Genomic DNA, 16,668 nt, shown 5'->3' on the forward strand with positions numbered 1-16,668 from the left:
GGACCCTTGAGAAAGAAACGTTTATTACTTGGCACATCATTCAAATCTCTCTCTCTCACATGCGTGCGCGCACACACAGACACATACACATTCTTTAAACTCTGCCACTCATTTCAAAGTTTGTGAATTTTCGGTATGAAGTAAAATATGTCAAAAATCTATCTTTGTATTCTATATTGTACACTTTATTATGAAATAATAAAAATATCTAGGAGAAATTAGACATGTAACAACTCTGGAAGAAAAGAAGCTTACATCTTTGAATGTAGAATCATATTTTAAACACTAAATGGTTGTATTTTCAAGGGAAATAAACTTTGTAATTTAAAACACGGAAAAAGTGACATAAAATGCATTTATAATCACAGAGTAAGAAGAAAAACGTGAAATGCACACATTATTGACAATGTTCCGCAGAGTCACCTCTGTGTTTTTTGATCCAGTCTAGTTTTAATGGCTTCAAAGGAGCCTCTAAAGATGTTTCTGGTTAATTTTACTCTCACAAATAGGTAGATCGTAATGCCAGCATTCACCTGTATAGCTCAAACAGCAAAGTAAATGAAGTTTTTAAAGTATCTTCCTTCACTTTTCAATCATTCTCTTCCTTGGTTCCTTGGTTCTGTTCCCTTTTCATAGTTTTCCTCTCCACTCATCTCCAGTTTCAAAATATTAAATACAAAACCTTTTCAATTCTTGTTCTTAGACGAGAATTCCTGATGTTACAAGGAAGAAAGTAAGTCTTCAACTACTAAGATTTCTGAGTTTTAATTCCGTAGCCACTTTGGAATGGCAAACTCAAATTTTAGGGACTGGGATGATCATGTTGAAAACTTAAGTGGTCATAGAAACAACTTTACTAATATTATTATTCCAACGATTCACGTTGATGCCTCCGATGGCTCGGGAAAGTTCTTACACCACCACTGTAGCATATGGAAAAGGAAAACAAAACAAAACACAAAATAAAAGCCACAACAAAATCCTCAAAGCCTGTTTAAAATGGCTGGAAGTACCTTTTTAAAGACAGAACCCCAGAGAAAAACGATACCAATTCCTTGCTTTATTGTTCCCTGCCTGGGGTCCTCAATAGCCTTTTCCATTAACCTTCCCTTTTTACGCAATGGTTAATGACTTTTGGGGTTGTTTTGCTTTTTGTTTCTGCTGAGTCACTAAATTTTGCCTCTTTGTCCCCAGATGCTGCTCAGCATAAAAGTTAAAAGTGCAATTCAGGAAGCACTGGGATTCTGTGTAGACCCAAGGAAACCATTTCCCTAAGAGAAGCTCTGTTCCTTGGCTTGTCCTTCCTGCCCGGGAAGGAAGCTTCCGAGGAACGAAGGGATCAGCCCGCTTTGCCTGCAGAAGCTTGGCTGAGGGTTCCCAGCCGGCTGTGAGCTGCGGAGCATTGTAAGCGCCTGGCTGGCTCAGCCCAATGCAGAAGTCTCTCCCTTCTCCAAAGACCCAAATCCCTACAGAACCAGCTTCTAGTTACTTTCCCTTCAAGGGGATTAAAATAATTGTGATTTGTGGCGCTCTGCGTTCGCGGTGGTATTTTCCTGTTGTGTTAAATGCCTCTTACTAAGTAATAGATGTGATTTATGTGGACGACGAAGAGGGTGTGTGGTGGATTCGGTGATTAAGCAGTGAATTCCCATCCGCTGGCATCTCTCACTGCCCCTCTTGCGTGATGTAAGATCAGACGTACCCTGCATTGAAAAGTCAAGACACACGGGCGGCTCGCTCGCGCTCACACACGCTCTCGCTCCTCTCTCCCGCACGCGCGCATCCCTCCACCTTCCACATCCTGCTCCAGGCAGGAGAAGGCGGACTGGTTGGACTCATTGAGCTGAAGAATTTCCAGTGACATTTGTAAATGACGCCGCTCGATTCCGGGCTCCAAGCCGCCGCCGCCGCCGCCGCCTCCGGGCCGAAGGTACCGCCGAGCAGTCTCCACCGCAGACTTCCTTACCGGGCGACCACAATGTCCGAGTTTCTCCTCGCCTTACTCACTCTCTCGGGATTATTGCCGATCGCCAGGGTGCTGACCGTGAGAGCCGACCGAGGTAAGGAGAACACCTTCCCCCTCCCCTCTCCTGGCTTCCTTGGCTTTCCTGCTGGGCGATGCTTGCAGATAAGTGAGTGTGAAACTTGAGTCCTTGCAGCCCCGCTCCCCGGGACCGGGTGACCACAGTGTGCTGGCCCCGTGGGGGGTGAGAGGTGCGGTGCGGGGTTTCTGAACCAAGTGCCAGAGTCCCCCGCACCCCCACAGATTTTCCCTTTGGTCGTTTCCCGGTCCCGATGTTGTCCCCTCAGAGAGTGTTTGGGCTTGACTGTGCGCTTCTGCCCGTGCATCCTAAGCGCTGCAGATGTTTGGATGAGAATTCGCATTTCCGAGAGAGACTTCCCTCCGCGATGGCGCTCAACTGCGAGCTTTTGAGAGCCCCAGGTTCTCCGCGTTAAGCGTGTCCGCCCTCAACTTAGCTCCCAGGTTAACTTCCTTATCTGCTGCGTTCGAGGTCTGTGGAGCGGCGAAAGCGCCGATTCAAGTCCCTTTCCTTTCTATAGCCCATTCCTGGGGGCAGACCGGGGACAGAGTGCTGTCATCAGTGGAGAGGCTTTTAGGGCACTTCCGGGCGCACGCACCTGCTTGAACTTGACTTTTCGATTCTGAGGGTCTGTGACATAGCCCAGGTGCCTGAGCGGCTAACCCACCACTGGAGTGCCTCGCTCCAGTCTGGCGCTTTGCTTTTCCTTTTTCTCCAAGTATCTGGTGAATGGTAGAAGTTTAGAAGGGAATGAATATGGGGAGCAGAGGAAAGAGGAGGTAGGAATTAGAATAAGCCGGGATTCTATAAACTTTTCATCTGGAAAATCAAGAATGCCTGTGCGACTTTAATAATCTTTGACACCAGATGCACTAGTGAAAACGGGAGGAAAATACTAGATGAATATTTGGGGCACTGGCCCTGGCCTTGGAATGGTTAACTGGTTAAAGTAAAATCAGAAGTATCATAGATCCTTTTTTTAAATCAGAAAATGAGCTTATATTGACTGGTATAGTTCAGCTATTTGGTGAGAGAGAGAGAGAGAGAGAGAGAGAGAGAGAGAGAGAGAGAGAGAGAGAGAGAGAGAAGAAACCCAGATCCCAATGCCAAACAAATAGGCATTGGGAGATTTAGTGATTGTATGTATATGAAACAGATTATGAATTGACAAAAAATATCGCTTCATTATAGGAAAGAAGAGGGAAATGAACTGTAGTGTTTCTATTCAACCTGCTGTTGGCAACTAGATTCTAGTCTTTATAACATACCCACACGTGTCATTTCCTCTACCAGTGGTGGGACTAATCTGAGTGCCTTTAGGAAATCTGACATTTACTGGTGATAATCTTTTAAACATATCACTGCCACCTAACCATAGCTTCTCAACTTGCTCAACTTGCCTTGAAGTTGGTGTGGAATAGTTGGAAACTATACTGATGAAATGGTAGCACATAGCTCTCCTTGAAATGATGATGTCTTTGATCTGGAACAATCAGCTCTCAACCTTTCTTAGGAAAAATGTTTGAAGTTGGACCAGAGCAGATGAACAGAATGGAGCTTTTCAGCCCAGTGTGCTAGCAAAATATAATGGTACTGGCAGACTACTGTTATTGGTCTCTTCCTGATTGAGTCTCCAATCTCCAGAAATTTGACTTCATCTAGAGCTGAGTTCTCAATGCTTCTGTATGTGTTTTGGGAACAGAACTATTGCTACCATGATTGGAATAAATATCTGAAGAGAATTTCATATATAACATAAAAAATACAGACTCCCCAACTTTCTTCTGAGATAGAATATTAAATAACTAAGATTATGTGGGTGCCAATTTAGTTTCATGAGGGAGAGGAACATCTAAGATAAAAGTAGAGCACATGGTAAATGATTGCTGGTTTTTTTCTAAAAAAATGAAATAGTGTCATGTTGTATCACCATGTCCACATGAAGTACTATATCAGATAGCACAAGTAAAAATAATTGTAGACCAGCACTTTACCATGATTATATATTTAACACACTTTCAAAACTGTTAGAAAAGAGCTAAAATCCTCACAGTTATCAAAAGTGAAAAGGATGGGTCCCATTTGGAAAAAGGAATTTTAAAAAAGAGAGAAATCTTGTTAAGAAAGTTAAGAAAGAAAGTGTTACTGCATTATGACAAGCTTCCCTCACTAATATGCTGAAACAGAAGATATGGGAATATAAACTCAAGAAAGAGGTTAATGAGATGTAACTTTCTGCACAGGCTTATGTCAATCGTCCTTGAATAATAGAACAGGCATGTGAATTACACAGGTGCATTTTGTAGTGTAAGAGCTAACTGCTTGACAAAAAATGAGAATTCACTTTTAGGTTCTACGTGTACTTATTGGGTAATAGGTAGCTTCTCAAACTGTATGAACTATATCAGAAATGTTTGTGTTATCTTCTAGCCGTGTTGTTCCCTTTATACCTTCATGAGTTCAAACATTGTATTAAATAGAAAAAGACTTGAAACCAACTCGTATGTTTGTGTTCAAACCATATACATGCACTTGTCTTTTAATTCCTTATTGTTTATTTTCTTAGTTTATATTGATTTTATATGGCACTAAACTAATGTACATGTAAGTTTTTATTACATTCTGTCACATCTTAAAAAGGAAACATCTTTGTAACTCTTAACAGCCAAAATTGGAAGATAAATCAGATTCACTTAGAATCAACTAATTTGTCATATAACAATGTCATATCATATCAAAGTATTGCTTGATAAGGATTAAAACTTGAAAGGAAGTATATCTTAAAGTGTCAAATTTTCTGAAAAGAAAAGGGATTGAGAGGCCTAATGCTAGTCTCTGTTAAATTCTCAAGTATGATACGATTTGGAGACATATTTCCAAATAATTAAAGTTCATGCTGTTAGTCATTTTAATGTATCTGTGTAGAAAACCATCTAATAATGGCAATTAAATGTGTATCAAAATTTTACTCTCCTCTCAAAGAAGAATGAACTGTGATTTACGTCTCTTTATATGCCACAAATAACATTAAAGTTTTTTTTTGAAGAGGTTGCTAATCTTTGAATTAGTTCTCTTTCTCTCTCTCTTCTCAAGCTCAAATTTAAACTGAGTAAGAGAGAAAAGAGACAATGGAAAAGGTAAAGAAAAAATTAAATGAGCTAAAACAATAAGAAAAAATGTGAATTGCAGAAAACAGAATTCGGGAGGAAAAAGGAGTTAAGAGAAAGCTGAAGGTAAATTTAGGAAAAAGATGGATGGATGGATGGATGGATTCTGCCATACATCAGAATCCGAATCAGTATTTCTTGAGGAGATTAAAGTATCTTTAGATAAAATAATTTCTTAAAATATTTTTATCTCATGTTATTATATTATATGAAAATATTTACAGTAAAAAATGATTTAATTGCCACCAATATGAATCTGATTATAATTAGACCTCTAAGAATGGAGAGAGACATGAGAATATTGCAGAAAAATTAAATATTAACTGTGCTAGAATTACAAATATGGAAGTGATTTTTTAAAAATGTAAGTGAAGGTGAAGGAAATTTTCTTAGAAAGGGTGGTAGATGAGTGATATGGTTAATGTATTCTTAGGACTTAGATGACACTTTGTAAATGCTACTTGTCATTCAAGGTGGAGGTATGCAGAGGTATTCAGTTTGCAAATCTATTGGATCCAGGACATTCGTTTCTTGCCAGTTACCTTGTCAATTTCTTTTCTCAGCCTAGGGGATACCATAAAAATCAGCTCCATTCAAAGTCACCTGAACTGAACAGGACTTGGTCTTCTACAAGGATTATAATGTTGAGGGAACTTTGTATCTTCCCCCAATGCTATATATTAATATGATCCAGTTTTTTATGTTTCTGCCATTAATTTTTGTACCTTAATATGAAATGTGCAACTCCCCCTCCCTTTCCTTCAGCATTTTCCTGGTTATAGGAATTCTGTGTAGTAAAAAGTACCAATCAAACATACTGATAGATTTCTCTATCTTCTGTGGCTGTCTGTCAAAACAATTCTTGTACAAAGGAAACACTTGTCTTCATTCTAGATAGATGAATTCAAAGAAAGTAGAATTAATCCTAAAAGTTAAACATGCCTGTGCCAACATGGTATCATTCGTCAAACGAAGTTAGTAGTAAGTGGAACCCACTTATACAATTGCCCTAACCCTGTTTCTATCTCTCTCTCTGTGTGTGTATATTATCTTTAAAATGGCTTTTCTTGGCACAAACACATATTAAAAATACCACTCTGGCCTGAAAATTGGAGATGATTTTTATGAACGAAACTTTTGCTTTTCAAAGCTTCAGATAAACATGTCTATTTATCTGGGGGGAAAAAGTGAAATGAAGAAAATTTTGAGTTATTTTTGACTCATAATATGTAATATTATAATGCATTTCCATATAACAAGTATTTCATTTTAACAGAATCTGACTGTGTGGAAGAAACACGTGTCAAAATTATTTGCTTTTGAAATGCCTATAATTATGGTATACCCAATGCTTATAATTTGAAGCAATACATTTAGTAGTGGAATGCTAAAGAAAATAAAGCCAAAGATTGAGTTCTATTATGAATTAATCAGAATATATGCTCAGCCAAATTCCTATGAGAAAATACGTATGTCCACTTTATATAGTTTTAAAACTTTTCTTAAATTTCTTCAAGAAATTTGACTTCTCCTATATAATCCAAAAATAATGACCAAAAGCTATCTTGATGCATAGAAAGGTCAAATAAGAAGGTTTTTCTTTTGGTTTCGGCAGAGGAGGGGAGAGGTAGGAAAAATTAGCTAACTAAACAGAAAAATATCAAGAGATGCTTTTTATTTTCTTCTGTGGAGTTGCTATACATTTTCACATGGATAGCTATTCCCAAATGTAACCCGTATCACAAACCATTGTCTAGAGACACAGAAATGAAGTTGCAACATAGCAATCACAAATCGTATAGTCTATAGGCCTTGGGAACATTCTCCAGTTATTTTATTTTGGAAGGAGATTTTTAAAACTTATTAGCTTTTTGGGATAAAATCTTATTTAAACAGTAAATAATACAAAAAAAAAAATGAAAATATCTCTAAAAAATAATTTGAGTTTTTAAAAGTTGGTTTTTGGACTAATTTGCATATGTGAGTTCCACTGGTACAGAATGAGTGTCTTTACCTCACTCACTCAATTTTGAAAAGTATTATACTTGCAATAGTATTGAATCTCTGTTCTGGCTCTTCAGTGCTCTCTCATTTGAATAACATGTCAATCTCACCAAGTACATCTGCACCCTCTATTTTAGAGAAAGGAGAATGAAGGATTCAGGAGATTCTGCCATACAACCCAACAAGTAAGCTTAGACCTTCAAAATGTATGTGCTATTTATTTTCTACTAGTTTGTCTTCTACAAGCTGCCCTCACAATTTTAAATCTATATTTTCTTCTTCATAAATGATCAGATGGCCTCCCTTTTTCCCCTGGCATAAGTACAAGGCCAAGTTAGAAAATATGTATTATGTATTGCTCTGTTCTAAATTGAGTGATATTAAAATGTAGAGTCAGTCTCACTCTTTCCATCACTCTCTCTCTCTCCATCCTTTTGATTTAGGCTGTCTCTATACAAACCGACATATTTTGACTGAGCCCCCTGACTAAACTAATTGATGACACTGACTAGTAACTGAATGGAAATCAAAATTATGAAATAATAGCCATACATCCTGTAAAAAAGTAAGACTGGTCTTGCAGGAAAAGCCTAAAGTGAGATTCTATGAAGAAACAATAACAACAACATATTTCCCTGAAAGAATTATGCAACATATTTCCAGTTTGCAGAGCAAATCATATGTGCTTTTGCTGTTGTGTCTCTCATACTAGGCAAATTAAATATGTTTGCTAGTAACTACATATTTATATAATGGGGTATTATACAAGTTTAAAACACTATTAGAAAATAAATAAGTATTCTGAATTCATTTGTACTCAAAGAGAATTTACTATATTGAAAGTGGAAATTTATTGTTTTTCTGTTTTCCTTTACTTTTTAACTAAATTTGTATTTCTCAATTTTGTGAAACATTAAAAAAACTTAAATACTTTACAAAATGTGGTTTCGAAGACTTTCTCTCAATAAAGGATATATATAGTGGAAATCATTCATAAATTGGACAACAGGATTAAATGCTCTTTTAGATATGACTATAGTAATTTTGTTATGCAGTCACATTAACTTAGCTTGAGTCTGCAATTAGGTACCCAATTATGATTTTTAAAAATGCAATGGCATGATTAAATAAATAAGTATGCCCATTTGTTGATCTTATTCCCTATTATTTTGAATTTGTAAGTATCATTAGTGGAAAAGAGCAATGCTCATTTTGGAAATAATCATGTTTCAACATGATTGGGGTCTTCTCAAGGGGGAGGGTGGGAGGAAGAAGAGGAGCAGAAAGGATAACTATTGGGCCCTAGGTTTAACACCTGGGTGATATGATAATATAATCAACAAACCCTTGTTATGCATGTTTACCTATGTAACAAACCTTCACATGTACCCCCAAATCTAAAATAAAAAAAAATGTTTTCTATTATTCAATAACTCTACCCATATTTGTTTAATAAGGATGTATCATCAACATTTGGGATTTCTTCTTAAATATTTCACAATAGTTGTAAATATGTAACCCTTTTCAAAGGTGTCTTTACCTTTAGAAAAGAAAGGAAAATAATTTTGATTAATACATTTGTACCATAGATTCATTTGTTTAATCTTCTTTTTCCCAAATACAAGCTTGAATATAAAAGTCTCTCAGATATAAACTTGTGTATTTAAAAGTTTCCATTTAAACATGAATAATATTATAACTATATCCTTGATAGAAGTTGAGAAAGTACCTTTCCATATACAATTTCTTCCAACTTTGTTAAGAGAAAAATAACAGAAAATAAAAATAAAAAAAACTTCTTGAAGAAGATAGATCATGTTGCCTTGCTAAGATACCGACGTTACATTTCATCTCACAATACATTCTTATTAACAGTCAGACATCTCTTCCGGAGTTGCATACACCTCATTGTCCTGACTGGCTCAGCCTTCAGACCAAAGACAGGTATTGTTGAAACATGACCTCATTTTAGTCAAAAGAATATGTTTCTTCTTTAGGTAAGATCAAGGTACCACCTATTGTCTCTTGTTTTATTCTTGCAATCAATAGAACGTCCCTTCCTAACTTTTCCACATTGCATTGACATCCTTCAAGACTTCCAAGACAGCTTAACTTTAGAAATACGAATACATAATTCCTTAAGAATTTTTCTACCGCTGAGTTTTTCTTTAATGACAATTTGTCATCTTAGCCCTTTCTTCTCAAAATGAGAAATGATAACTAAAAATAAGTTTTGGGGAGAAATGCAACTTGGTTGTGGTTGCTTTGTGTATTCCTAGCATATCTTAAGATATTTGTGAGAAAGAAAAGCTCTAGGTGTACTGCCGATAACAGAAATGTGTTTAGAATCATCTGTTTTCTTTTGAAACTAGGATGTGTAAGGAAATGAAGAAAAACAATGCTGAGAAAGAGAACTTTGATAGTCAGAATTTATTGAATCCTCTGTCCACTACTGCTCAGATCAAGTAGCTGAGCTAATTAGAACGTTAAACTTTTGCTAAAGTAGATATTATAGAGCTTTAAAAATGATTCAGTTTATAGATTATCTAAGACATTTTGTGCATTTCCAAAGCTTTTCATGGTATATTTTTATCGGGACAAAAATGTTAAAATAGCAAGTGTACTTTATTAAAATATTCCACTTTATTCAACTCTATTAACTTTTAAGACATTTTTTCATGACTAAGCTTTGAAAGTACCGTGATAATGACACCAGCTTTGGAGTGAGATTCTTGCCTCATCAGGTGAAAGCACTACAGATTTTGCCCACTGGGCATCCATATTTTTGAGATTTTCATTAAGCATAATAACTACATCAGATTTGTAGACGGAGTTACTCACTCAGAATTCAGGCACTCTTGCTGAGAGCCCTTGTATTGATGTTATTTCTAACACAAAGACTACAGTTCAGCAGTACTATATCGATGTCCTGTAACACAACAGCACACTAATCTTATTTGCAAGAAAATCTGATGACTGTCCAACATAATCAACATTTAGTATATCTAAATGTATAATTTAGATATACTAAATATATCAGATATTCAGAACTTAAACCTTTTCCTTTTTCCGTTGTTGGATTACACTCAATTCTACAGTTCCTTCTCCTACTAGCACGTTTTCTCCTATTTTCACTTACTAATGATCTTGTCAAATATTTAGAAATTAATCCTGGCAGTGAAAGAACCAACATCTTAGCACATTTCGACTTTCTTTGCTATTCTCCTTGCTAGGAGAACATAAAGTAATGAAGGGCATGAGGGTTTTCCCTTGTGTGTATTTTCCTCTAGGTGTCTGTGAAAACACCACCAGAGTTTTACAGAAAATTGCTCCGATCCATTCTGAGAAGATAAACATAGCTATGACCCTAACATTCTGTGAGTAGACAGAGTGCAATGTCTGTGAAAACGCATTGTATAATGTATTACATTACATAAATACCTATTATTTTATGCATTATATTATTTGCTTTAATATAAGTTATTAATAGCAAGAAGCTCTTTACATTTCAGCATACTTTTGTTTTTTATTCAGTTTTTTTTTTCCTGCTGAATCACGTGGTCCTTGAAGCAACCCATATGGTTGGTGATCATTCATGTTTTTATTCACTCATTTGACAAAGATGTAAACACAAAGATGTAAACACAAAGAAGTGTTTTTATTTACTCATTTGACAAAGATGAGCAAATAGGTGGTAATCACTGTTTCAGGTAGTGGGAATGAAGCAAGTGAACGAGGTAGACAATGTAACTAGGCTGATAGAGCTTTAGTGCAAGAGGAGACAGAAACAGCAAGCAAATAAATAAATAACATCCTTACTAAAAAGAAAGAAAAATAATGTAATGTAACTGAGGCAAATGCAATTGGGAGTCGTAGTTATATTCACAGAAGGCCTTTTTGAGCAAGTGACATATTTGCTAAAACTAAGTGACAAGAGGGGACAAACTCTGAGTCGTCTAGAGGGAGGAATTTTCTATGCCACCCTTGAGAGGAAGTTGTAATTTTGGTATTTTAAAGAAAGAAGGTCACTTTGTCTGAAATAAACTGTGTGTGTTTAGGAAAGAAGAGAAGTAGAGAAAGCCATATTTATGGTGAAGTCAAATCAGGTCAGGTAGGGTCATGCAGATCAAAGTGAGGCATTTGGGTTTGGTTCTGATTTTGAGCAGCTACTGGCTGTCTAATCAGAGGTGAAAATGATGCAACTTACTTTTTAAAGAGATAATGCTTGGTCTGAAAAGAAGGACCAGAAGGGAAATGATGAATCCAGTTCAGGGATTACCAAAATTCATCTTGGAAAAGATGTTGATGGCTTGAATGAGGGAATAGTGGGGGCAATGAGGACAAGCTAGAACAGAGATTGGCATTTTTAGTTTAGAAAGATTTTCTGTAAGAATGAATGCAGCACCATTCTATGTATTAGGGAGGACAGGCATGAAACAAAGCCTCAAAAGATAATATTTGGAGGAAAGAGTTAATATTCTAAGCAGATAATAAATAATTTCAGGCTATTTTAAATGGGTCCATTACATTTTGCAGAGCCTCTTATTGATTTGTGTGAAACATGGTTCACAATATAAGTCACATGATGGTCATATGTGGGCCATGCAATATTGGTTACTTTCTTATTATCTTTTCTTTTGTATTTCAGAATTATTAATATCATATTTCCTACCACCCTGTGTTTACCTATGCCATGTCTGTACAATGGAATTGAGTCTGACTCGCAGTGTTCTTTAGGGAGTTAGTTAAAATGATACACTTAGCAATGTTTTAAGCATTGGCAAATATGGAAGCAATAATTTTGCTGTTAATTCTATCAATATAAACCAGCATAATAGCAAAAGAAGCAGGCATTGGCCTATGAAGACTCATTTGGGTTTGTTTATTGAAGAAATTTACAGTGTTTTTAAGAAAGAGCTCCTTTTCAATCGTCCCTGAATTCTTGACATGATTGAGAAGAGTTTATACTGACACTCAAGTTCCTGCTGATGAATATTTAATTAGGAAAAAGGGAAGAAATTGTAGCAAAGTTATTATTGGCTGTATTTATCACCCTCCCTGGAAATTCCAAGAAAACTGTAGTAAAGGCTGGGCGTGGTGGCTCACGCCTGTAATCTCAGCACTTTGGGAGGCTGAAGTGGGCAGATCACCAGAGGTCAGGAGTTTGCGATGAGCCTGGCCAACATGGTGAAACCCTGTCTCTACAAAAAATACAAAAATTAGCCAGGCACAGTTGCATGTGCCAGTAGTCCCAACTACTCAGGAGGCTAAGGCAGGAGAATCACTTAAGCCTGGGAAGCAGAGGTTGCAGTAGCAGAGACTGTGCCACAGCACTCTAGCCTGAGCAACTAAGTGAGACTCTGTCTCAACAAACAAACAAACAAACAAAAACTGTAGTAAAGAAGTGAGTGGTGAGGATCTACCAGGTTAAGAGAACCTACCAGGTAAGGGTTTATGATACACAGTTATTATCTGTTGGACAATTAGAGCCCTTGGATTATTTTTATTTATCTACGCATTCCTTGAATAAACATTGTATTGCCTGACAGGTTAACATGTACCAGTCTCAGTGTGGTTTGTAGACTTGGAGGCAGAAATAACAAGACTATTAAAACCAGGACTAGACATAAAAACACTAGCAATTGTACAACTTCGGAGTGTCAAGGAAAGCTTGCTTGTGAATACAGAGTAAACGATTTGGGGTCTATTTAGTCCTTGTTGAAGCTAAAAACGAAAGAGAGAGTGAGAGGCAGAGAAAGAGAAAGGAGGAAAATTTTATAAAACTAGTGGAAGGCAAAAATATCACAGCCTAGAGAACACATGAATAAAAGAGAAAGGAATACATTATTTGAAGGAAATGCTGTTACTGTTAAACTGACTGAATTACCCTGGGTCCTAAGGTATTTGAAGATTGTTTTTGGGTTTGGTTCCTATGATTTTTTTCATTGCTCTGTTTTCTCTTTTGGTGCTTTCTCTCCCATTCTCTACTTTGAGAAAAAGTGAGAGTTGAGGTTTATAACTTGATATTCAAATCTGCATTTCAGAGTACCAGCTTAATCCCCAAAATATCTCACTCAATTTGTTTTTAGGTTATGAAGAACATCTAAACAGAGTATCAAAAGGCAGCTTGGAGTAATCAACCCTTTTAAACACTATTTACTTTATATTGCTGGACCTGCAGCATTATGGAAGAAAATACTTTACTTCACCCACAGAAATTACCTCGGAAATGCTACATGATCATTACAAGTAATGTATAAGAAAATAACCTTTCTTAGTTTTCAAGCATGGTATGTTTTTAGACTTAAGGGAAGACATACTAAACACACATTAGGTTAAAATGAAAAGAGATTCAAAGCTCAGGCATTTAAAATTTTAGAAATGCCTAAATAAAATATTGAAGCAAAAGATCTCAACCAATTTATTTGTTGTGTAAAGAGCTTACATGCAGATTTAGTAGACATTTGCTAGATGCATGTGTAGAAATCTAATTTGTTCGTCACTTTAAGTTTATTTTTCATTCATGTTGTCAAACCCTCTTGGATAATTTGGCCTCCAAAATTTCAACATTAAAATCAACATTATACCTTGAAATAAGTTAAATATGAAACACATACCAACATTTTATTTAATTTTACAGTGACTGAACCAAATGAAATTTGAGGCTGGAGAGTTTGCATTAATATTTAATTTGGGACTCACTGTAAATTTGTTTGCTGTGTACTTTAGCAGAGGCGTGCCAAAAGTATGGAAATAAATTAATTTAAGTAAATAAAAACAGCAGGAAGGGGAAGGGTTGCTTGTATATGTGTGAATGCGAGGTATGATTTATACCCCCTGACTAGGACTCTGCTCATATCACACCACAGTCTGCTAAAGGGCTTTTTTCTTTCATAAGGAAAGTACTGTGGGAACAGGTTCAACATGAGTATAAGGGAGTTATTTATATATTAGGCAAAGCAAAAAAAATAATAATAATAATTACTGACTGCACACTCACAGTTAAAGTCATTTGGGCAGGAAATGTTGACCCCTTGGAACAGATCATAAACCTACTATAAAGAGCCAAGGGAAATAACCAAAGCATATTCAGATAGCTGTTAAGCCTGGGAGACACCTGAAAAATACAGCAATAGCATGAAAATCACTTAAGTAAAAAATAAACTTTCAGAGGCGGAAGCTACTTGAATTTACCAAGATTTAGAGATGAATGCCAAAGAGGATTAGTAAAACTCTTCCATGCAAAGTACAGCAGTAATGGCTCCATCACGACATTGTAAACCCAAGCCCGAGAGTCACAATGTAAGTGAGAGTGGAGTGCAATTTGTAGTAAGAATAATAACATTTCCTTAAAAAGCAAAAAAAAAAAAAAAAAAAAAAAAAAAAAAAAAAAAAAAAATCACATAAAGCAACCCAAAGTAGCAATCCTGCCCTTTTCCTTCCCTTCTGCAGGCAAAATAAAATGATTGGCAGCTTTTCTTCTATGGTTTCACAAAGAGAAATAGGGTTGACTGTGGCTTCAGAGATTCCTAGACTCAGAGGAAAAGGCTGCTTACATTTCTTTGCTCGTCATGTCAAGTAATGGCACTCAGACATATTTGACTGACCTTTATGAATTAAAAGTCAAGATATAGGGCAAGTTTTGCAAACACAAAAGCGTATAACAGCCAGGCTGGTCAGAAGATGATGTGGGTGACTTGTAAATTGGAGAACATCCATGCTGTCCAAAAGGGCAGCTGATATTCAGCTTGAGCAGATTCCGGCCTTGTGTGAATGTGGGCCCAGGGTTACAGGCCTTTAAGACTGGCTGGGAATCTGAATTTTTATGCAAAATGTCCTAAGTTTTAAATATTGCCTATCAAGATAAATCAGAAAACATACACACAGGCACACACACTCTCTCTCTTTCTCTCTCTCTCTGTCTCTCTCTCTCTCTCTCTCTCTCTCTCTCTCTCTCACACACACACACACACACACACACACATACACACAAACACACACTCAAATAAAAATCCATTGTGGGAGCCAATAAAGCAAGTTGCTGGATTCAACATTGAGGCTAACAGCCTGCGGTTTACTATGCAACCCCTGAGTTGCCGCTATCAATAGAAGACTGGAATGGGTCACAATGAAAACATATTTTACTTGGTACACTGCAGGCAAAAGATGGCCCTAGAGAGTCGAGCATAATGGCTAGATATTTCGACTGGGCTATTATGGCAGGATGTGGGTTCGGAAAGAAGAGTACGAGGATGACTCCTGCATTTCTGCCTTCACATCTTCCTCCTCCTTCCTAAACGTAAAGCAGAATCGGGGAAGAGAAAGTGGATGCAGAGAAAATCGTTAATGACCCAGCAGAGGGTTAATGATATTAGATCCAATTGTGACTTAACGTAGGATCGTGTTTCTGAAAGTGCCCTAAGAAACAAAACTCTCTTAATACTAATGAAGAAATGTTAAGTGGAGATTTCAGCCTTAGCACTACAGGGGCCTGGGGGAAAATATTCCATGTGCGAAGTAACAGCATGTGATTGAAACAACATTACCATGTCACACACACATTGTTAGTGAAATGTGGAAGGAAATAAAGAGAAGACCAAAAGGGATCAGAAGAAAAATACAGCAAAGGGAAGGCGGCAGAGATATGATTCTGTTAAGTAGACAAATTCTCATACTGAGATACAAATGAGATCACACTTAGGTTTATGTTTTATCTTTCCATTTTTTGGGAAGCTGTGACTAAACAAAGGCCCACCATGTCCTCTATTAGCACACACTGAATTCAGACTTCATACATGTGTTTCGCATAAGAATTAGTTTATCCAAACTCATTATTTGACAAAGTATTTTTTTGCTTTATATTTTGATGTAATTTTAGACTTACAGAAAATGTGTAAGTCTAATACAGAACGTTCCCATACACCCTTCAACCAATTCCCCAGATACTAACATAATACCTAACTATAATACAATATGAAAACAAAAATGTAGCATTGGCAAGACAACATTATTAACAAGGGTATAGATTTTATTCATATTTTACCAGTTTTTTCCACTAATGATATTCTATGCCAATATCCAATACAGGATGCAATTAATTTATATTTTTAATAGAGACAAGGTTTCACCATGCTGGCCAGCTGGTCTCACACTCCTGACCTCAAATAATTCACCCACCTTGGCCTCCCAAAGTTCTGGGATTACAGGCGTGAGCTACTGTGCCCAGATGCATTCTTTCTACTATACACTTATTAATTGGAACGCTTCTCTAAGGAGGAGCTATCACTTCCTTATTTATTTATTTATTTATTTATTTATTTATCTATCTATCTATCTTAATATAGACTCACAGGTAATTTATTTTTTGTGATATAATCTAGTACTCTAGTAATTTTCACTGAAAAGGATGGTGCCTGTCAATGGTCCAGAATTGCCAATGAACTAACTGGTAAAAT

The 16,668-nt window shown here is 36.5% G+C and overlaps 1 protein-coding gene across 1 annotated transcript in view; it reads left to right on the forward strand.

Moving 5' to 3' along the window:
• Window positions 1–1,019: 1,019 nt before the first annotated feature.
• LRP1B (LDL receptor related protein 1B) overlaps window positions 1,020–16,668 on the forward strand; it is a 2,016,348-nt gene continuing 2,000,699 nt past the window's right edge. Inside the window, exon 1 of the mRNA XM_030916410.1 lies at window positions 1,020–2,060. Within this exon, the coding sequence (XP_030772270.1) occupies window positions 1,871–2,060 (190 nt within the window). The 5' untranslated portion in view covers window positions 1,020–1,870. The remainder of the gene's footprint in view (window positions 2,061–16,668) is intronic.

This window comes from Rhinopithecus roxellana, chromosome 14 (genome assembly GCF_007565055.1).
Source record: "Rhinopithecus roxellana isolate Shanxi Qingling chromosome 14, ASM756505v1, whole genome shotgun sequence".
Classification (NCBI taxonomy): domain Eukaryota; kingdom Metazoa; phylum Chordata; class Mammalia; order Primates; family Cercopithecidae; genus Rhinopithecus; species Rhinopithecus roxellana.